Here is a 23,907-nt window from a genome sequence, read left to right as displayed (position 1 = left end):
AATACATATACATATTTATATATATTTTCGAAGTGAAATTATGAGGGTTTTTTATTATGCCTGCACTGCTACGTGGTTTGGATTTTGGTTCATTTTTGTATAACAAGAATCCTAAATCCATTCACAATATTCATTCAATTATCGGTTCAGGTGTTCTTGTTGCTACTTACATCGTTACACCAGTAAGTGGGTTTTTTGTGTATTTGAAGGTGAAAAAGCATTCACAAAACGCTTTACAACAAAAAATATGAGTCTGTCAGAGGAAGTGAAAAGATTCAATCACTTAAATATCTTCAAAAACACCAATTCGTTCAGTAACGAAACACCAATAGAAATGCAGTCTAAAAATCGCTCATTTAAGAGCACGTTTCATTATAAAATATTTCTGAATTATATCACTGGCTTGCAAAAATGAAAGACAATTAAGATTATTTTTTATATCTTACAATACTAAATTTCTTGGCATCCAAGATAAATATAAAAATTATTTTTGTCCATACCAATCCTCATCAAGAACACTAAATCAGCAGTTGCTTTTAATTCTGAATGATTCATGACCCTTCAAGTGATAAACCATAGCCACTTTCATGTGGAAAAACACATTCGTCTACATTAATTTAAATACAAATAGTGAAAAGTAAAAATTTCTACCAGAAAAACAGAACCACACAGTATAACGAGTTATTCATCTTTATTGAAGGGAAAAAGTAGTGGGACTTTAAATAGATATTTAAGCCAATCGAGTGAGTTGTATTTCAGTGTCACAGCTGTGTAAGTTTGGGCCAAGAGCTGATCCGAATGTTGCAAATCTTTACAATCAAGCACAATATAGGAATCGGTCCCAATCTCCCACTGATGTACAACATCTGACCTTTTCTCCTGTGATTGCATGCACTCCAGGAGTAAGGCCCCAAAAAAAGCAGAACAACCTAAAGACATTCTCTCTCCGAGCGGCTCAGAGAAAATACACTGTGGTCATACAGGCATGACGTGTTGTGAAGTGAGGAGTTGATTGGTAGAGATCAAAGATAGGCAGAGCTGAGTGTGGATGAGCTTCGGTCAGATTGACGAGGTCCATCTCAAGACTTTGTAGTGTGGAAAGGCCAGAAGCAGGCCTGCATTCATGTTTGAGCATAAAACTGGGGTTATGCCTCCATAAGAGACAGATGGAGAAAAATGGTCTTGCAACAGTGTCCAAAACATGAGAGAACAAACAGTTTGTTAATGTGTCCAGCCAACATCACATGGCATATTTCTGAGTCCATTCCCGTGCTATTCTGTTGTATCTGCAAAAAGGGAAAAAAAAAAAACATTAAGCATTTGAAATCCAGTGATCCTTCATGCAGCCATTGCTTCCAAAAAGCAGTTTTCTGATGACTCAAGTATGTAATTGCTCCTTTTAAGGTGCTGTAAGCGATTTCTTTAGAAACACCGTCGACAGCCAAAATAACAAAGACACTATGCAACACAGGCAACCACTAACAACTGGCACATCAGACAGCTCACGTGAGTCTAGATGAATCAGTGCAATCCACTTTTGTCTCCTATTTACACAGACTATGTACAACGTAGTGCTGCCAATCAATATAAAAATGTATTAATCTCACATTTTTCTGCAATTAATCGTGATTAATCGCATCTAACATTAAAGTTTTTAATATATTTTATATTGTAATACTTACACATTGAATCTGCAAAATAATGTAGAAACAACATATTAAAGAAGGTATATTTTAAATACTTGTTGAATGGCATCTTTTACTATGCACTATGAATGAAGGCCAGTATCACTGATACCAGTACTGATACTGACGATTCTATTAAATGGACCCCAGTAGGTTTTTTTCTACTGGTCCAGTCAGGCCGGTTCAGATTTTTACCTGCCCTGCTAAAATGCATTAAAAAAATAAAATAAAAAGTTATTGTTTTCGTTGTTTTTTACCTATATAAACTTGTAGGTCTAACAGGTAAAAATACAGAAATTGAATAATCAAACACTGCATAAGTTATAAATTGAATAAAGATTAATCCTTATTAAAGCTACAAAAGTTATTCAGTAAAGAGCAGTGATTTTCCCTTTGTTGTTTTTTTGTTTTATTAACATTAATGAGTAGGTTTATTGGGCTGCTGGCACTTCTGTGCATGCATTTCGGGTGTTTGTTCATCGTACCTGAATGTTTTAATAGCACTTGAATTAATTATAGCATGATCATATACTGTAGTGCAGCCAAAGGATGACAGAAAAAATGGTTGTTGCACAAACTGCATTAAATATTTTTAGTAAGTTAAATTGGAAGAAAAGAAAAAAAAAAAAATTCACAAAATGAACAGCCCTAGTACAAACAATATTTTCAGTACACTCACAGAACAGACATCTAGAAAATATTGGCAAAAATGTTTGTTTAGGCGTTGATTTACACTTTCAACACCGTTTCTCAGAAATCGCTTACTGCACCTTTAATAATTATGTATTTCAGTTTATCACTTTTTTACTTGCCCATTTTCATTACCAAAATCTTATTTTTCAGATGCTTATAGTTTAAATGTATACTATATTTCTGCTAGCATTCTGAAGCTTCGCATGCGGTACAACTAGCTTACACAAACCAAAAATGCTCAGCCACTACAATTTACAGCTAACAATTTTTTACATACCTAACAAAAACATCATGCTACTGTAAGACTTTATGGCTGATTAAAAGCCATGCTTACAGTAAGGTTTAATGCAGGACTGAATAAACCCTAACAAAATCAGAAGACACTGCTGCATTTGAGAAAGATAAAAGCAAATCTGACTTTCTTGTGCATTTTTCAGTCATTTCAGAAGAGACGTGATAGCATGTATTAGTGATGCACACCTGCTGTAGCCACACGCTCATGCTGCACCACACCGGAAGCGGAGTGCTTCACTCTCTCTACAGTACCTCTAATGTTCACTGTGCAGAGTTGCCCTTCACCTACAGCATGGCATATTTCTCTGTCCATTCCTTTGCCATTCTATTATACCTGATAGAGCATGGTGTGTTAGAGAAGGAGAGGTCTATTCACTTCTATTATATTTACATGCTTTTTGTCGAACTGTTCGAATGACCTTGCTGTTCTTACAGCCTTTTCTTTTAAAATAAACCTAGTGTCTTAAAGTGATACCCACAGCTGTGTCACTTCAGAAGAAAAGACTGACATAAGGTGCCCTTTTTTCTTTTACATACTTTTTACAACTGCAAAATGTTGTTAAATGAAGGTTTGATGCTGACATTAAATGTGATAAACTGCTGTAATCTGTGTAGCAAGCTCATCTGATTCTATTTGTTGCTGACTGCATACAAAATTTGTTTTTCTGACAGTTAAATCATTTTTCAGTTTAAATGAAATAATGGGAGATAACAAATAAACAGTAAAAAATGATAAAACAGTTTTAAAAAGTTAAGAAAAAAATATGAAAAAAATATTTAAGAACAAAATGTTAAAAATAGCAAATACTGTACAATTTAAAAACAACATCAGATATGCGCATGCATGCGTGTAAAAATACTTGTGTGCTTCAGTCTGTACGTACTTCTCTGTGTCTGTTTTATAGATTCTGGCAATCTCTGGCACAAGAGGGTCGTCGGGATTGGGGTCACATAAGAGTGAGCAGATGGACAGGAGAACTACAGAGAGGACACATATAACACAATATTCCATGAGTTGCTCTACTTGACATGGAATCTTGTTTCTTTTCCCAAATCTTCACTCAAGTCACTTTAGCAGGAGTTTCCTCCTTTTGTTCACTTTTAATTACTATATTTGCATCCTTTACTGTGGCAAAATAGAAAATGCTGTAGGACAAATACCTTTTTACTTGCACAACAAATTCCATTTAACACAGTTTGTGCTTGTTAGACTTGCTAAGGCACATCAAGTTTATTTGTATAGTGCATTTTGTACACGCCGGTAATTTAGTTTCACTTTCGCTGGCAGTGTAACATCAAACATAGGATAAATGTCTTGCACCTGCGGAAAATAAAATTTGCTCTGTAGACCTTTTACAACAAGTGTCAGTTGCTTTGGAACTTCGGGAAAAGACAAAGGGACAAGAGACAAGTCTCTGTCCTGTGAAAATTATACATTTAGTCCTGGTTCGCTTAGCGTTCACACTGTAATTTTTTAAAGATACAAAACAAAAAACAAATACATAATTAGCGATGGAACTTGTCAAACATCCAAAGCAATGCTGTGTGCCGAGCTAAATGTGCTCGCTGTATGTGCGTACATATGATGGTATATGATGGCACTGACGACTCGTGAAGAGCTTATAAAATGTGTAAAGGAATCAAAACAGCGGCAGGAATCATTCCGTCACACACACAAACGGAGATCTGCTGCGAGGAGGCGCGGTTCTGATGTCTGTAACGAACCGTGATAGGCAACATCGCAACTATGATGAGATAAAACAGGTATGCTTGAACGAAGCATTTCCTTTTTAGGGTCGCATCTTGTGATGTTTTTGGTTTGTTTAGATGCCTTTAGTCCGTGTTGCGTTAATATTTCATTCGAACCTATCTGACCATTTTCTAATAAAGCATCATCTATTATTGTGCATGTACCTTTAGAAATAGTAAGTGCAGGTGACCACTGGGACCTGAGGATATCCAGACAGATGCTGCCATTACTGTTTATGTTAGGATGGTAGATTCTTGTAGTAAAAGCAACCTAATACAGAGAAAACAATGTTATACACACCTACAAATAAACACACAAAGGGGAAAAAAAACATTTTTACCAAAGTTCTCACCTTAGGTGGTTTAAAGGGGTAATCTGTTGGGAAGTGTATGGTTAGGAAAAAAACGCCACCCTGATATGGACTTTCATTCTGTATTTATATAAAAAAGGAAAAAAAAAAACAATTCTGTTCAAAAGTTTGGGGTCAGATTTTCTTTTTTGTTTTCACAGAAATGACGCATTAAACTGATAAAAAAAAAATTTGACAGTGAAGATATTTAAATGTTACAAAAGATTCCTTTTTAAAATAAATGCTGAACTCTTGAACTTTCTAGTCATTAAATAATCCTGAATAGAAATGTTTACTCTGTTTTCAACAAAGTTTCTTAAGCACCAAATCATCATATTAGAATGATTTCTGAAGGATCATGTGACTCTGAAGACTGGAGTAATAATGCTGAAAATTCAGCTTGGCTATCACATGAATAAATTACATTTTAAAACATTCAAATAGAAAATGATTTATTTTTATTTCACAAAATTACTTTTTTTTTTTTCTGTATTCTTAATCAATCAAATAACTGGTAAGATTGGCGAGCATAAGAGACTTTTAAAAACATAAAAAAAATCTTACAAACCCCAAACCTTTAAAAGGTAGTGTACATTTTCTGCCAGTATTATGCTATTTAGTAACATGCTTTTACAGCAATGCTTTTTATTGTACTCACCGGTCCCATGATTGTTGCCTGCCAGTGGAACACTACAGAAGAGATCACACGTACAACATCAGTTTACAGTAAATACATACAACCACAAACACCACAATATATGTAAAGTCCGGGATCTCACCATCATCCCCCACTGGACCTGCTGAACACTGTGCAGGAGGATCACGTGCCAAATCAGTCAATTCCTACAGGGAAGAGTCAGAATGAGTTTTATGAAACAAGCAATGCAGAACTGCTGAAAAGATGTAGACTCTCCATAATGAAGGGTCAATAATGGCACTGGCCTCTTTTATCACTATAGTGACAGCAAGATGAAACCAGCAGATAGAATGTTTAGCAGCACAGTGTATTTATAGTTCTAGAGAGGGGTCATGAGGGAGAAGAGCTGGAACACAACCTGAGCGAGCCCACAGGCATGTCCGTCTGCGCCCTCCACTTAAAGAGCACTACGTTTATTTTTATTTCAACATGTCTGTTGGGTGGGAAGACACCTAAGGGTTTACATGACAGGGGGGTTGCTAACGGTCATCATTCTAGAGCTTTTCAATTGCACAACCACAGACAGATTTGAATTTCCCAACACACTGAAACATAGGAACTCAAAACGGTTTAGGATCCCAAATGAAACCTTGCAGTCCCTAAAGGTCAAATAAAAAGGGGCAGTTTTAAGGAGACCTGACGTTTAGTTTTTGTTTCGTATAGACAACCTATGGTAAGAATTTAATTTCCACATCACGAGACAAAGCGCGAAAACTCGAGAGTAATAATCGGAATAATTGTTATTTGTTTCAAAATCAATATTGTGTGAGATTTGTCATCTGTACTACTAATTAAAAAATGTATAATACGACGTACGACTTCGAGACTGCCTTCCGTAAATAATTATTAGCCGTCAAGCCCTGTATTCACACTCCCTGACAGTGGCATGTTATAATTGTATATATACAGACTTCAGTGGGGGGATAATAAATAAAACAAGATATTTGATATCCTTATAAATACACATTCAAATAACTCGTTCGTCGTTTGTACTAATAATAAGCACACACTCGCTTTATAAGCAATACGCCAACACAACACGCTGCTAGATGACTGAAATAATTAAAGATACACTGGTTTATAATATATCTGGCATATATAATTATACTTCATATAATTTCTCACTTACCTTTTGGATTCGTTTAAGCGCCATCTTCCCACTGGGTGTAGTGGCTCCTGAATAACTAGCGCCCTAAATCTCGCTCTCTTTCTCAATATGTGAGCTAACCTGAGAGCTAGCCAGCTAACTAGATACAAACTAACATTAAATATGGCAGGATGTCAAAAAATCTAGCTTACATTCAATGTCTAAAAATCATAAGGCAATCAAACGTGTGAATACAGACAGGCCCTGATCCCTGTCGATGACTGTAATGCTGATGTGTGTACACTTCGTTCTCTTTCAGTTTGTCAGTGCTGACACAAGATGTCCGTGAGCTTGTTGTTAGCACTTCTAGCTGCTTCTTCTAATCGTGCGGATTAAATGGCGAATCAAAGCGCAATTATGAGACGAGCGCCACCGTGAGCACTGGATGAAAAACTTGGCAGCGTTAAATATAAAAATGTTTTAACGCTGCCAAGGTTGTCAACTGTTATTGTCAAGGAGAATTGTAATGGGATTATCGTGAATCATGTGTATGTTATTCCTTGGAAATGAAAGATTTCTACATGAAATGCAAAGATAATGATCCTGGCACAGTTGAACCTAAATAGGTTTCAACCTGTTTTTTTTACAGTCTATGGTTTAAACACACAGAGAGGAAATTTGTGAAAGGGAGGTGACTTCACCATTGAGCTTTGAAGAAAAAATACTTAAAATTACATCTCTGTGGTATGAAATGATAATTACATTGTATTTGTGATGTCATGGAAGGCCTGTGGTCATTTGGGATGAAGGGAGATTACGAAGGTTCTCCATGGCATTTTGATTTCAATATTTTTCTAGTTGTTCTTGATTAACTGGATAAGGATTAAGAATGAGGATTATTTTTATTTTTTTAACAATAATTACAATTTCTACCCCATAAAATATTTTAGCTAGCCTAGGCATAACTACAAAATCATTATTTTTATAATGTGTATTCATTATAAAAATGTCCATGTAGTTTTATGATTTTATGATTAATTTACAATTGAATTAGGCTCAGCCTTATTTAGTTTTGAGCGGGTGAATTAAAATAATCTATATTAAGTAATATTTTAGTTGTTTTGGCTTTTTAGTGCTGGTTTTAAATCATCTTGGGGTCCTTTGGTTGGGAACCACTGGTATTCAACGAACACCATATTCATGGAAATCACATGCTACCTCAAGGTACAAAAAATATAGTATTACAATGATGAATTTACACATAAAATAACATATTACCAGATTTTAAACACCATGTTTGCCAGATTGATAAATTATTCCCAATATTGTGAAGTGTTAAGAATTATTGATGCTCGTTTACGCCACAGAATTAAAAATAAAAAAGGTAATTGTGACTTTTTATCTCACACTTCTGACTTTAGTTCTCACAACTCGCAATTCTGACATTACTTTTCAAAAATGTGAGATATAAACTCGCAATTGTGTTTTAAAGCTTGAATTGTGAGGACATTTATTTATTCTGTAGCAGAAACAAGCTTCCATAAAAGAAGGCAATGCAATATGATATGAACTTTCAGGAATCTGCAAGTCACTGTGAGTTCTTTAAAAAAAAATCCACAAAGAAAACATCTAGCAATAACTTCAGTAGTTTTAATCATCATAACCATTAAGGCAATTGAAGAAACGCTAAACTGGACATAGAACAGTCTCCAAATCACACCGATAATGGTTTTAAACGAGAAAATTTTTTTTTTTAATGAGTGTGATTGTATAAGCGTTTCATCTTTATTCTCTGCTCTGGAATCTCCCCATTAACAATGACCTTTGCTTTGTGCAGTGAACACAACTTTATTGACTGTCTATTATTTTCTGTCTACTATTGTCTCCCTTCATTCTGGCAGAACTCATCCACAAACCATATTGTAATTGAGAGAATAGTCACCATGACTTGGACACCTTCATTACAACCACATAATTTCAGTTCAAATAAAAGCACACAATGGAGTGATTCAGAAAAGTCAGAGGCACAGATATGAACAGTTCTGCATCACTTAGAATGCCATTCACTCACGTACCATAATCGTTATCGGTCTCTGAAATAACTCAAACAGAAAAGTCCTTTAGATGCCCAAACACCACATACAAACCATAGACTTAGTTAACTGCCAACATGAATTTGTTTGTGTGTGTAACATCTTTCAAGTCTTCCCCTGATTGGACAATCATCACTGAATCATCCAACATTACACATCTTAACAAATGTCAAGAAAAGATTTTTCAAAATGAATATCATTTGGTATCTATTAAACTAACACTGCTGAGGTGCTGTGATAGGATCAGTCCAAGCACACAATCAGCAGGACGTCTTCTGAGTAAATCATATACCTGCAGTTTTTTCCTGCATTTCTGTCAGTTATTTGTAACCCTCTACTGTTACGGCTTCCTTTGCTATGTCCCACTTTCTTTGAGCTTTCCTAAGGATGATGATTTCTGCCTCTGTCAGTCTGTCTTGTTCCAACGGCAGTTTCCCTGTGTTATGCTTCTCCGGCTGAGCTTATGTTTCAGTCCGCTTCCCTCAGCTCCTGCGAAGCCACTTTAGGATCCCCATCTGATGAGCAGCTTGGTACAGGATTTGCCACGCTTTGGGAATCACCATTAGCACCACAGTGCAAGTGTTGGAGACTGTCTGTGCTACAATTCCTCTCAGAGTTAGGGTATTTCCTGTCAGACTCGTCACAGTTCCTCTCTGGAGAGCAAACATCATCTCCCTGTGATCCCTGCTCCTCCTGCTCCTCCTCCTCCTCCTCCTCCTCCTCCTCCTCATGGGACTCAGGACGAGGGTGTTGCTCTGATGGAGGTGGGTTTTGGTGTGTCGGCTGAGCTTCACCTGCCGTAGCCGTCGGTTTGGCCGAGGAGGGTTTGATGGAGGCATGGCACATGGGGCATGTCTCTTGCACATAAAGCCACTTTCTCAAACAGTTGCCATGGAAGAAATGACCACAGTATGTTATCACTGCTGATGTCATGTCCTGCAGGGACAAAAAGGGAAAAAAAGGTTACAATGGCTTTATCATCATTGTGATGCAAAGTTTAAGTCGATTACTTAGAAGATATTCCCTAGGATCCTATTCTGTTATGTTATGCTACCTTTAAAGTATAAAAACTAGGTATGCAGCAATACACTCATGTCACGATTCAGTTTCATACACGCTACAGATCTCACGGTCCAACACTCTCGCAATACTTTGAACAGAGTCAAAATGAAGTTAAAATGGTTAGTTTTTTAAATGATTACTTCTAACACATATGGTAAGCCATTAAAGAGCCCCTATTATGCTTTTTAAGATATTACCTTTCATGCAGTGTGTTATTTGACTGTTTGTGAGTGTAAAAACTTTTAACTATCAGTGCACGACAAATGGAGTTATTGTCTCCCAAAAGAAAGAAGCGATTCTAAACTGCCTGAAACAAGTCGTCAGAAATTCCAGTCTTACTTCCTGCTCTAACCTACTCAATCTGTCTCTTTTGTCCACTTTCAACTACTTCTGTCCTGGAGGATCTATGGGCGGGAAAATGTATATGCTTTTTCAGATCTATCGATCTAATGGACGAAAAAAGCTCACGTAATTTTCAAACTTAGGTCTTCAGCCGATGAAGGTTAAATGGCAACCACGCTTCCCATAATGTTTATGCCTTAGGTCAGTAGGTGATGATAAAAGTAGGCGTCTTTTGTGGTTGTTCGAATGCATTTAGTTTTCGACTACCTCTGGAAGCGTCGTCCACTTGTGATCCGATCGACTAAGATGCATTTTAATAACAGGTGTAAACAGAGCCTTTGAAAGGAGGGGTTTAGAGAGACAGAATACTTGATCGATTCGTTTCAGACACTGTGAGAAATGAGGTGATGCTATGTATATTATGAGAAAATTAAAGTGTTTCTTGACCTTGGATGCATGTAAACCTATTATAGGTGACCTACAAAACAAAATAAGGAAGTTTAAAATAGAATAATAGGGGCACTTAAAAAGTACTGTTTATTAAAATGCTAAATTTGGTATTACATCAGGAAGGCATTACATCAGAAATGGACTTGAATAAGTTTAGATTTGGTCCTTCAACACCAAGCAAAGGGCAATGGTGACACCAGAATATTCATGATTCTGCAGAATTACGTTAAACGTGCTTGCATTGTATTGCATCTGATGCTAAATAAAATGTCTAAACGATACATGATGCATATTGTCGCTATCCACAGTACATAATGTTGGATTTTTGTATTGCGATGTTTTTGTTAGGGGTGTAACAATATATTCTCACAACTTCTACTAGCACATTTGAATATGTTGCAAGTCAACCATGAGGACAAAACTTGATGCATGCAGAAAGCCTGCCTTATGCTTGTTCTGACCTGGAAGCAGATGGCACAGACATCATTGTGATCCCGTAGCTGCTCTGCGCTGGCCCTTGGCAATACATTGATTTTGCGAGCAGCTTCCTGTCTAAGCAAGAAGCTTTTCCAGCCAGCCTGGGCGCGTAGCCACACATTGCAGTAGGAGTGGATGATAATGACCGACGCTCCCATCCAGCTCCATTCTCCCCACAGTGACTCCCACGCCCCATAAGCCACCACACACACAGCCACCACAAACTCCAGCACTCGACACACTCCGTTCACGTAGTAAACAATCTCATCCAAACCGGGCAGGGCTGAACCGCGCCACACTTCCACCATGAACAGGCTGTAGATCAGCAGAGTGCCTGTCACCTAAGAGACATATAAAAGATCACCATCCAGCACAGCATGCTGGGATCTCACTAAAATAAAATGAATTGAAAATGAAATGAATGTTTTTATTTGAATCACAAATTCATAAAACAGAGCATACCTGCAGTGATGTGAGCATACAGCTAGAGACCAAAATCAGCAGCCAGAAATCCATGTTGAAAAACTGGGAGATCTTATAGGCCATGAATCCTGGAAACAGCAGCAGAAACCCACACATAGATAAACCACGCAAGTGCTTCCACACACTCCTGTGGAGAGAGAAAGACCATATTGAACGATTTAGATTTGATCAAGCACTGAAAAAACTGAAATCACAAAAAAACAATGTCAAATTCTCAAATAAAACAGGCACTCAAAATAAACACAGAATAGTACTAAAATAACTAAATTAATCAAATCAATAAATAATATATAGTATAATACTGGACAAGAAATGTTAAAAATCACAGTAAAAATAATAATAATACTGTTTAAAAGTTTGGGGTCAGTAAGATGCATTAAATTGATTAAAAGTGAATGTAAAGTGACTGATATTTATAAGGTTGCAAAATATTTCTATTTAAAATAAATGCTGTACTTTCTATTCATCAAATTTATCACTGTTTCTACAAAAATATTAGACAGCAAAATCACTCAACATTGATATAACATTTGGTGTTTCTTGAGCATTAAATCAGCAAATTACAATCATTTCTGAAGATCATGTGACATTGAAGACTGGAGTAATGGCTGCTGAAAATTCATTGAAGTAATATTTCACAAATCACAATGTATAAAAACGATATAGCTACGTATTTTGATACTCCAGCGAATTAAATACATGAATTAAATGGACGATTCCAACGGGTTTTTTTTACCGCCCGTTAGGGCTTGGGCCCTAATTACATACCTGTTTCTACTGGCTCCAAGCCCCAACACAACAGGCTCTGTGATCTCACTCATGCTTTGTAGAGTAGATGTGAGAACGATGAAGAGGATGATGAAGAGCAGAAAGCAGCGCTGTAGAGCTGCCATGTCCAACAACCCAGTCTGCAGGGCCAGCAGCAGCAGAGTCACCCCCTCTGTCACACCCCTATAATATATTAGAAACATACACATTTGAACTGAGCAAACACATGCACACAATAAATGTACACTATCTTCTCTTACCTGTGCATGACATTATGGTTCTGGAGAGCGTTGAATCCTCCGAGGTAGAACTTACAGAGACTCAGGAGTCCCAGAGCCGTATAAGACACCACGAATGTTAGGCCAAGCAGGGAGTATGGGCTAGCACAGCATTCAGATACACTGTAAAACACACACACGTCAGATTCAATTCACATTACATATGGCAGATTGAGCACCCTGCAGTTTACCTGGTCAAGAGGTAGAGAAGCGGCCCCTGTTGGACAGTAGAGATAGTGCCAAAATTGGTGATAAGTTGCACTCCGAACAGCACGAACCAGAAGACACTAAACAATACAGGCACAGCAAAGCCATGCCAGAGAGACACTCCGACTGCCATCAGTCTGTATAATTCAGTCACCTACAGAAACAACAGAGTTTGAGAAAAGAAGAGCCGAGACGATGTATGTGCAGAGATGCAGGTGTGTTAGTGTTTTACCTCTATTCCCATTATTTCTCTGTAAGTGGCTCTGGCCAGTCTGTATGGCACAAAGAGGTTGGCGAGGAGAAAGACGGCAACCTCGGCCCCTGTGATCATCATGGACACAGAGGAGAGCGTGAGGAGCCAGTCCAGAGGGACAGAAACCACACGTGCCAGAAGAGGGAGCAAGTGTGCTGAGAACAGCCACACACGTTGAGTCCGCATAAGGAACGCGCACAGCGTACTGATAATTATCTGACCTGCAGGTGATCACACACAGATGCATACAGTAAAAGACAATAATCAATACTGATATCCACAAATATTTCAAAGATAACTGGGCCATTGCACAAACCACACAAAAATACAAATATATATAAATATATATATATATATATATATATATATATAACATATATACACATGCATATGTATGTGTGTACACACACATATTTACAAACTTTTATGTTAGATGTGATTAATTGCGATTTGTGGTCTGGTTGGTTATTACAGCAAGTAATTTAAAAAATGGTTATATGTTGTGGCTATAAACAAAATAGTATTTGGACACTTAAGCCACAATTAAGAATGTTAGAAATCAGAGGCATTTATTACATATTACATAGCACAAACACACTTTTTAATCAAAATATTTCACAAAATAAAGTTTGTCATGTTTCAAGGTTCCATAATAAGCAATAGAGAAACTGTTCAAAATGAAGACAAAAACAGAAAGTCTTAGACGATTTCTGGTTGTCAAACATATATGTTTAAATGTTTATTCACTGACTTTACACAGCCAAAATTTGTTTTGAGAAGGGATCTAGCATAATTTGTTTCGAATGCTACTTGGTGCAATAATGCAATAAAATTCAGACATTTTTAAGCATAACTTAAGGCCCACTGTATCATATTGTGTAATCTAACGCAATTGAACTAATACATATTTAAGAGTAGTTTAAAGATCCAAGTGCTTTAAGGCATCACCGTAAGGGTTGTGATACTCGTAACTTACTGGTGAGTGCAGTCACGAAACGGTTCAATGCTGGAGAGTCCAAAAAGATTGCCCCTTCATACCCATACTGAGCTTCACCTCTTACATAATCTCTGTCAACAAAATAAAACCCTTTGAAAATCGTCAAACAAATAACTCTACCATATTTATTTCCACCCTTCAAAAATGTGCAACGACCAAAATCACGTTCATATTTTTACCTGACAATCTGATGACCCATATAAAGTAGCAGGGCACAGAGAACATGCAGATAGAGCTGGATAATATGTCCAAGTGGCAACAGCAGCACCACAGCACTTACTATGTGACCTGCAGGACAAACCCAACAATACATTGCATTTTAAGCTAATACTGCAATAACGTTGACTCATAATGATCACATAATATTTACCCAAGTAATATATGTTCCAGATGACATATTTGTACTTGAAGAGCATGTCTTCAGTCCTCGCTTTGAGATGATCCGTGAAGCTGTCAATGTCACATTTATACAGCATGTCCAACACCAAGATACTGGGCACCCTGAGGACAACATTAGCTACCTCTTCTAGTCGTGGCATCTTAACACTGACAAAATAACCACCTGCACCATGTAGGAAGACTGTCACATTATGACATTTTCATAAGATCCAGATCTTGTATTCTGCTCCGGTTTGGCTGAACTCTTGAAAACGTTAAAGCCATCTCTCAGTGTGGTAAATCAGTAGATCCCATGTGAAAACTGTGGGAAGAGAAACGTTGACATATATGACATAGCGTCTTTGATTGTTCGCAAGACACAAACAATCCTTCCGGGTTATTTTCTGACGTTCAGCAAAAAGACTTCATGCAAAATGCTGATACGAACACATCTTAAACCAGTGTCTCAGCTGCTCTCCCGGGCCTACTCGGACGGGTTTAAATGGGTATTAGGAACTTTGCAGCTATAGCCAGGCAGGGAGACAATCTAGAACAGCTGAAGACAAGACTAGCAGCCAGGACACCATCTTAAACTAGCAAAACTTCTTAATACATGGTGTAATTCAATCCTGCTTTAAAGTTATCTGACGGGAAATAACAAAAACTGTCACTTTTTTTCATATTTCAATGTATTTTTAAAGACGGTTGCCTCCCACCTCCAGTGTGTGTGTTATAGCAGCATGGCAGCTCGCGGTCTTTCGTCGCAAAACAAAAGAGCTTCGACACAATTCATCCTCGAAAAATAAACAGTTCCCACACCTGTCACAACCACACACTGGTTGTACCGTCAACTGCAAATATACGACTTCCTTTCCTCCTTTCCCTTCTTCTTTTTTTTTTAAACAGTGGATGAAAAACTTCACTATTGCATTACCGCCACCTACTGTTTACAATCCCGCCGCCGACCAAATACAGTCCCTGTCTTCAGCTCCGCTAGCATTCACTTTGAGTCCGTCACAGCCCAGAGCTAGCTAAATAACTATACAAAATCTACATTTATATAGATACTTCATTCTCCATATATGTCATGTTCTTTTTTTATTATCTAACTGTCAAAAAATCCAAAGCCACCTCATCCTATTTATTTTCTGAGCCCAACCATCTAACTCCATAGACTGTCACTCACAATAGGTAGGCCTATGGCCTACTTAATATCCTTCTTAAAATGCCTATACATTTAACTTTCAAATTGTAACTGATTTCATACTGATCCAAATCATATTATATCAGAGTCTTCAATTAGCCTATTAGGCCAGCCACAAAAACATTAAAGCTGTCCCATGACTTTTTATCACTTTTTCCTTTTAGCATTCTGAATGGCTGTCCATTTTAGCCTTCACAAACTTACTATTTCATCATCTGTAGAGAGAAATTGCTACTTAATTACATCAAAATACACACATAACAATGAAAGTAGTATGCATCAGGATTGTGAATATATTTTACATCTTTTTTTTGTGTCATTTGTTTACGCAATTATTAATGTTCAATGTTATTTATCATTTATTAATGTAGCTATTCAACTGTTAGGCACTGTGATTTTTGCTACAGTTTCCAGTGTCAATCAAAAATAAAAGTTATTAAAATCCTAATAGAGGTTATTATAAGACAGTGGTAAAAAGCATAATATTAATAAATAACAAAAAAAAAATCTAATATTAATGAACATAAACTATCATTTAAAAGGTGGTTTATAACACAATTCTATGTAGCACTTTCAAAGCATGGTTCTTTAGAACCTTATAAAAGGGTTCTATTTGGCGTGAAAAGGGCTCTGCTACTGTTAAAAGCCGAAGAATCCGAATATAGCACTGTTTAGAACCCATTTCATTTAATCTCTCCCGCTCCCATCATAAAGCCTTCATTTATTACCTTTTGGTTGTATTGAATATAAATACCATTTTTTCTTTGTTCCATTAATCCTCTGATTCTAATGTATTTTTTTAATTATTGATTTAATCTCTGATCTGCTATGTGATATTTAAATATGAAATGTCAACTATACTTGTTTTGCAACAATGTCTGCTTCCTCATTCCCCTCCACTCACATGAAATGTAAAGCACAAAAAACATTCATACCTCTACATTTCCTTGATGTAATATACATATATAAATATAATTTGGCCTATTTAAGAATTTTCAACAGCATATCCTCATTCGTTTCTGACTGGTAGAACTGGAGTCTGCGTGTACGATTGTCTGCTGTAACATTGTTTCATTTATCTACCGCACGGCCTGCATTTTTAAGCGCCATAGTGCCACGTGTAATGGTCTAGAACAAATTCACGAGAGCTTTAGTCATAACCAAGCAAATATTTAAAGGCTTAAAAAAACTATTCAATCACTCTACACATCACTTTTATTCTTTCAACCAACAACTGAAGACAGCGTATATTAATTTACATCTAATAATTTGTGAAGTTGTCCTTATTGTCACCTTAACATTTCCAATGTTCCCCAATTATTGAATTTCAGTTGTATTATTTTGAAATTAAGACAGCATACTGGCATTTCCAAAGCATGCTGTGTAATTTGTCAAAAATAAGTAGTGAAAATAGAGTATGTACATAAAATTAAGAATTACAATAAAATATAAAATGGGCAAATAAAGTAAACTGAAGTATTGAACATCATACATCATTCTGCTACAAGTGACATTAGAAATTGTAAGAACTCATGAAAGAATTTTAAAAGAGGATGCTAATATGAGTTATGGGCTGACCACTAGTAAAATTTAAAAAAGAGAATTTCCGCTTCAGCATTAACCTAACTGATTTTGCACAAGCAGTTTACAGGAAATAAAGGCAAGGTCCACTTCTGCTAATTTCAGTAATCAGCGCTTTCTTCTTAGTCATGCGTCTCAACTGTGACATCAGTTTTTGGGAAGGCATCATCACACCACCAGAGACATCGAACACTGACCTCGGATAACCTTGACCTAAGGAGAGCACACACGTTGAGCGTTTTAGAATGGTAACTATTAAAATACAGTGCAGGTAAAAAGCAGTGGGTGCAGTAAAGGTCTGAGTCTCTGTGAGCAAGGGGGAGAGGAAATGGGCTCAGTGACCTTTGCAGCCAATTTCCCCTGTGTTCAAACAGCAGCATGAAAGCCAGGTCTGTTTCTGAAGTCTGTGCAAAATGTCAATTGCAACTTATCCCACCAGCAGAAAGAATTTGCTCTGAAAGTAGATTCCCTTATTGTGGCCGTCCGCTTTCAAGTCATTGCACATGGATGGTTTGACCCTATCCTCACTCCTTATGGACATACAAAAGATTTAGAGATTTTCAAAATGATTTCAAAATGTAAAAAATAAAAACCCCTTTGCACCATCCTCCATCCTATTGCTATTGATATCCTTCATAAAATGTGCTGTAACTGATTTCATCTCTCAATTCACCCAAAAATGAAAATTATCCCATAATTTAGGCTACTCACCCTCAAGCCATCATATGTGGCTTTCTTCTGTCAGCCAAACACAATCAGAGTTATATTAAAAAATATCCTGGCTCTTCCAAGCTTTATAATAATAATATATAGTGAGTAGCACCTGAGATTTTGAACCCCCAAAAAAGCGCATCCGTCCGTAATAAAAGTAGCCTATAGTCCATATGGCTCCAAAGGGTTAATAAAGGCTTTCTGCGCTAATAAAGTGTTTTTGTAAGAACAATGTCCATATTTATAACTTTATCAACTATAATCATTGACTTTCGGTAGCGGCCGTACACAAGTCGAGTTCCAGCTGAAGAGTGACTTCTGACCTGACGTATTTTATGTAAAAGAAAATAGGCTTACTGAATAATTTCCATATCATCATTTGAAGTGATGAAACACAGTTGTTACCTCAGTGGAACACAAAAGAAGAATACCCAAAACAACACTGTATGAAGCAGAAAAACATTTTTCTTCTTTAATGTTCCACAGAAAAAAGAAAGTCATACAGGGTTGGAAGAACATGAGGGTGAGTAAATGATGACTGAACTTTTTTTGTTTTTTTTTGGTGAACTAACCATTTAAGGTGACAATTGCAGGTTACCGCTATGCTAATAGTTCTCACTCCACCACAAATAAACTATTTCCATCATAATATTAGTAACTGAGCTGATGTTTCCTTTAGATACAAAATGAAAATAGGCTAATGAAAAACAACCATCATATCCGCACAGGCAGGTAGTTTAAATACAGAGCCATCAATGAAACTATCTGTTTCAGGAAGGAGGGTGTGAAATGCTCAATGACTTCATTTTACAGTAAGCGATAGATGGAAGTAGTGTGGGGAGTGGAACAACTGTATTCATGGTTTTGACACCACACCTCATTATGATGCAATATACATGTATCAATCAGCAGAAAATTCCATATGACCATTTTTAAACTATTTTTGTCTGAGATTTCAGTATATGTAAACATGACTTTGCACATGTAGGTTCCACATGTGCCATTTCCATTTCCTTTATGGAAACACATTGCGCTCAGTCTCTGCCAGTCACTGCTCTTGTCATGAAACTGCTCTTTTGCAATAAGGGGAATTCCTAGTTCCTTCGCTGACAAGCCTTTTTTTTTCTCTCTCTCTCTCTCTCTCTCGCTCTCTCTCGCTCTCTCTCTCTCTCCCTCCGTCTCCCCTTTTCCTTTTTTTTGTTTTATGGGAACTGAGGGCTGAACCAGTGAGATGTTTTTCCTCAGAAGCGCTTTGTATTGATTCATTATGAGGGGGCGGGAGATTCCCTCCCACTGCTTCCTTCTTACTGGGAAGTGATTGCAGGCTTTACGGTACTGAAAGAGCATGAGGGAGTGAGTGAGTGAGTGAGTGAGTGTAAGAGGGAAATAGAAAGAGAGAGAGAGAGAGAGATATTTAAGCTGAAAGAACTCATCAGAAGTCATATATTCAGAAGTCACAAGAACAGCACTCACCTCTGGCTTTACATGTGAGTTACTGGAGACTCCAATGGCAAATAAGGATTGAGGATTTTAAAGCAACAGCTTGATCCATGATAGTACCAGAATGAGAGATAGCTATGAAGTTGCTCCTGACAAGCTGGGATAAGCGTGCCTTTCTTTATCAGATAAGTATTTGATGTTTAGTATGACGTGTATTTTGGGAGAAAAATACTTGTAAAATTAATTATGAGAGATGTGTGGTGTGTAAAAAAAATGTTTTACTGGCTCTATAAAATACAGAAAATATGATTGTGTTGTTATGTGATTTCTAATAATTGACTGTAATGTCAGAGTTGCAGTGTTTAGTTTTTATATCAACTCAAAATGTGGCATTCATGAGAGAACAGGAAAAAATAATAGATATTTCAGGTTCTTCAGAGGGGGTTTCCAACTGTGCACCCATCAGGGCAGTTCGACTGGTTCATTGCCGATTATTGGGAAGAGACAGTTTCCTGAAAGTCCTCAGGTGTGGCAGGTACTCAGTTAAGGACATGAAGTTCAGTGCTTTTTCGTAGCAGTTAAGTAATGATCAAACATTAAACAAATATGTGATGGAGATAACATTGAGACAAAAACCTGAGTTGGATTACATCACTGACCCCTTTGGCCTTCCCAGAGATTGATGAATTTATAAGCTGCAACAACCCAAAAGCTCTGAAACGGTCAAAATATCAGAACACCTTGGTTGTTTGTTCATGTATTTAAAAAAAGAAGAAGCTTTCGGTTTGGATTTCTGAGTGGAAATTAACCATTTTAATACACTTGACGGGCAACAGCATTTCTTTATCATTACCATATGAGTGTAAAAAAATTTTTTTACTTTTTTTTTAAGTTTAGTAAATGCTGACAAAGTATGTTTTGAGCACTTAGCCCTGAGAACTGAATTCCATAGATGGTGTTCATAAAGAGTTCATCTATGGGCTCAGTTCTTCTGGTATTGTGTTTAATATCTGCAACAACAACAAAAAAAGTACCAAGAAAACATTAAATACGTAAATTTACTTTATATTTCCATTTTATTCTATCACTGTAAGAAGTAACTTGTGAAAAACCTGTTTTATTCTTTTCTTGTTCTTTTCTTGCTTGTATATATATTTCTTGTTTATATATATATATATATATATATATATATATATGAAAAGGTAAATATAACAGGTTGGTCACAAGTTACTTCTTACCGTACGGTAAGTTGCAATGCCGTAGTCAGTGGTAGACTTTTGAGATTTAGTGAGGTATATTTTTTACATGTTGTGTTCCAATAAATGTTTACAAATCATTCAAACCACCTTCCTGTGTTCTTTGCTTTTTATTTATTTGTTTATACGTATTTTTTTAAGTTTTAGTATTTTTAATGCACACTCACATTTATCAGACACTCTGGGTGTGCTTATCAAATGAACAAAGTCTGTCCACTGCTTCCGTGATCCATGAATGTCCTTTTTCAAGTTCTGGGAGCACCTATAGTGAACAACAGCATATGGGTCAAATGTTCAGCAGTGCCTTTTAGATGGCTTATGATTCGTATTCATCTTATGTCTCTAGGTTGGATATACATGGCCAGATTTTCAAAAAAAAAAAAGCCAGTGGTGAGCTGACATATGCAAACGATGCACTGACTCCCACGCTGTAACCGCAGGCATGTCTTATCTCTTATTCCCAGCAAATGACTCAGGATCAATTCCTTGGAAATCTGGAGTAATGGACACTCCCAACACAACTGTCCAAAACCTGTCCAAATATAATAATGACCCAGTCAACACGGTCTTTCGATGCAAAGTCTAATAATAGTATTAGAGTGGTAATAGTGGCTTCTCCTGACATTATACCTACATTTTTAGAGACTTATATGATAATAGCTCATTCTCATTTCAAAAATGTTTTATTGAAGGGTTATTTGCAAATTTGTTAAATATGTATTTTTTCTTTGTTGGCAATAACAAATATACTGTTATAAAAAGGTTTTTTTTCTTTTTTTACTTTTTTATACAATTTTTGTATCAAAAGTACAGTATTATGGGCACTTTTAAGATGGGAATATGATAACAGTATACAGTATATTTCACTGAAAAAAAAGTATTGGTGTAGGATTTACTAACAATTTCCACTCAGAAATTGCTACAAATAGTAACGGATTGAATTAAATCTGAAATTTTGAAGTACAATGACTAAAATAGTATTTTTTAATGTAAAACATACTCCAATAATCTTTGAAATACATTGTTTTGTTTTTTTACCGTGTAGTGTGTAAATAAGAAAAACTGTAGTGTCAAATTAAATTGTGTCATCAGAACAAAAATCTACCAAAATTGTGAAACTCAAATTGTGACATATCCAATATAAAGATTTTTTACTATATATATATATATAAATTATATTGATATTGTATAATTACGTTTTTGTTATCTACAGTTCTTAGAGTGGATTTTGTAAAAGTAAATGGATTAAGCCTTAGTTCAGTTAGGACATTATAGCTTTTATAAACGTGTGTGAAAAAAACATTACTGGTGTGCGTCGATTCAAAACAATAACACTGACTTAATATATTAAGATATGTCAGTGCAAGTTGCTTTCAGTTAAAACAGGTCAAACATGCATTTTAGTCTGGGACCATATAGGCTTAAGCATTCTCTGTGAAACCGGGGGTATAAGTATTCCTATTTACACTGCATTTATTCTTTACATCATCATCTACATACTTATATATATCTACATTAAATCATCTAAATAATCACTCAGATTTTTTTTTATCCCAATCAAATAAGCTGACTGATAGATATAAACATACATTAGGAGTCACACAATAAGATTATACACTCTCTTTTGCTTCTTCTTTTTCTTTTCTTTTACTCACACTATGGAAGACTTGTCTCCTTTTGCAGAACCTTCTTTTCCACCCTTTATTCCTGTTCACCCACATGAGGGTTCCCTCGCACTAAAAACTCCCCGTTCTGATAGCTGATCCTCACAGCTGTGCTGGGGTAAGTGCCCTACACCCGCCTTAGATCCTCTTTCACAAAGTCTGGAAGCTCTCAGTTCACAGCGAACACTTTTGGAGTTTCCCCCAGTGCAGCTCACCCTTCAGGGTGGTGAACCCTTCTGGCCATGCTTCACTAGACGTCTCATGGTGACTGAATCCTGGGACTTGTTTAGGAGCAACATTTGGCAGAGAAAGCACACTTGATTGCTGGCAATATAGGACTAAAAGAAACTGTTTGGTTTGGTCCATATAAATGGTAGTACTCAGCTGTGTCCTTATAGCTCCTGATGCTTTGTGTGTAAAGGGTCACTGGCCCCTGCATATGGTTGTAATCTTGGAAGCAAAAAGTGGACATGGGTCGTCCAATGAGGAGCCACCGTCAACATGGAATAGCTCGGCTGATATAAGTTTGGATGAAATAAATAAATCCCACATGTAGAACAATTCTGGGTATGTCTAAACAAAAGTATATACAATCTTACAATGTAAACAAACAAAGTAAACATTGAAAAACACACATAATTGGTAAGAAAGCAGTGTGATGTGTAATTTTGGAAGAATCATTGAAACGGAAATTTCATTAAAACGGCTGCATAAGAAAAATTGGTAACACTTTACAATAAGGTTAATTAGTTAACATTAGTTATCCGCTTTAGTTAACATAAATGAACAATACTTTTACAGCATTTATTAATCTTAGTTAATATTAGTTTCAGCATTTACTAATACATTATTAAAATCAAAGGTTGTATTTGTTAACATTAGTTAACCCACTGTGACCTAACATGAACAAACAATGAACAGCTGTATTTTTATTTACTAACATTAACAAATATTAATAAACACTGTAACAAATGTATTGCTCATTGTTAGTTTATGTTAGTTAATACATTAACTAATGAACCTTATTGTAAAGTGTTACCGAAAAATTGGTTCCACTTCATATTAATAAATTAAATAAATCGTTTGATACAATGCACCTATTGTATACAGACAAGTTTTAACATTGTACATATATTTAAAAAATACCTCCATGTAATTAATTCATTTCCGTATAAGAATTTAAGTCAAAGTGAAACATTGAAAACCAAGAACTTACGGCATCTGATTAAGCAATGCAATGTTAATTACTCATGTCATGAAAATGGAAAATAAAGTACTTAATCATGTCAAGACATTGCTTTTCTGTGTGTAACACACATTACCTGCAACAAATGGTATAACAAAGGGTTTTGGTAACCAAGCACCATATAACATCAACAAGATGTTGCAGCCGTCGTCTTATCAGTCGTGCCATAAACAGGACCGGTATTACTGAGCATAAATAATCTGTTCTTACAAGCTGCATTGTAAGTGATTTTCTGGATATATTGTTCATCTTTAAAATATGTCTAAGTTCCCTTTATAAGCATATAGAGGTAGGTCCTTACTACATCCACACAGATGGATACTGCCAGGACAACATATTTAGTTATAAAATATTAGAATGTATTCACTAACAAACACAGAGATAATTATTTTAATAATATGCATTATATTATTTAAGGAAGTATCAACCTAAGGATAAATTGTAAAGGATACAACTGTGTGT

The 23,907-nt window shown here is 36.3% G+C and overlaps 2 protein-coding genes across 3 annotated transcripts; both read right to left on the bottom strand.

Annotated features, from left to right (window-relative positions):
* Positions 1-674: 674 nt before the first annotated feature.
* Positions 675-6,949, bottom strand: ube2d3 (ubiquitin-conjugating enzyme E2D 3). Of its 2 annotated transcripts, XM_084391850.1 has the most exons (8): positions 6,598-6,942; positions 5,551-5,614; positions 5,430-5,461; positions 4,775-4,852; positions 4,587-4,692; positions 3,557-3,650; positions 2,925-3,006; positions 675-1,286 (listed from the first exon to the last, which is right to left on the bottom strand). In XM_084391850.1, exons 1-7 carry the CDS (start codon positions 6,619-6,621, stop codon positions 2,958-2,960), a joined length of 447 nt encoding a protein of 148 aa, XP_084247976.1. In that variant the 5' UTR covers positions 6,622-6,942; the 3' UTR covers positions 675-1,286; positions 2,925-2,957. The 2 variants fall into 2 exon arrangements, with proteins under 2 accessions (XP_084247976.1, XP_084247977.1); XM_084391851.1 differs by lacking the exon at positions 2,925-3,006 and having other exon boundaries at positions 6,598-6,949.
* Positions 6,950-8,185: 1,236 nt separating this feature from the next.
* On the bottom strand, positions 8,186-15,250 carry LOC311279844 (RING finger protein 145). The gene is made up of 11 exons (XM_084391613.1): positions 15,060-15,250; positions 14,336-14,665; positions 14,145-14,253; positions 13,945-14,036; positions 12,948-13,189; positions 12,700-12,869; positions 12,491-12,631; positions 12,231-12,413; positions 11,442-11,589; positions 10,964-11,320; positions 8,186-9,584 (listed from the first exon to the last, which is right to left on the bottom strand). Exons 2-11 carry the CDS (start codon positions 14,502-14,504, stop codon positions 9,117-9,119), a joined length of 2,079 nt encoding a protein of 692 aa, XP_084247739.1. The 5' UTR covers positions 14,505-14,665; positions 15,060-15,250; the 3' UTR covers positions 8,186-9,116.
* Positions 15,251-23,907: the final 8,657 nt, after the last annotated feature.

This window comes from Rutilus rutilus (genome assembly GCF_951802725.1).
Source record: "Rutilus rutilus genome assembly, chromosome: 20".
In the NCBI taxonomy this organism is placed as follows: domain Eukaryota; kingdom Metazoa; phylum Chordata; class Actinopteri; order Cypriniformes; family Leuciscidae; genus Rutilus; species Rutilus rutilus.
Note: the sequence above shows the minus strand (reverse complement) of the source record. Positions and strands in the feature narration are given on the sequence as shown.

Coding starts and splice junctions, on each gene's coding strand:
- ube2d3 (XM_084391850.1), bottom strand. CDS start 6,621: ATGGCGCTTAAACGAATCCAAAAG. Junction 4,853..5,429: donor AGGCAACAATCATGGGACCG/GTGAGTACAATA, acceptor ATATAAATACAG/AATGAAAGTCCATATCAGGG. Junction 4,693..4,774: donor ACCCCTTTAAACCACCTAAG/GTGAGAACTTTG, acceptor TCTCTGTATTAG/GTTGCTTTTACTACAAGAAT.
- LOC311279844 (XM_084391613.1), bottom strand. CDS start 14,504: ATGCCACGACTAGAAGAGGTAGCTAATGTTGTCCTCAGGGTGCCCAGT. Junction 12,414..12,490: donor AACCATAATGTCATGCACAG/GTAAGAGAAGAT, acceptor AATATATTATAG/GGGTGTGACAGAGGGGGTGA. Junction 11,321..11,441: donor GTATGCTCACATCACTGCAG/GTATGCTCTGTT, acceptor TATGTCTCTTAG/GTGACAGGCACTCTGCTGAT.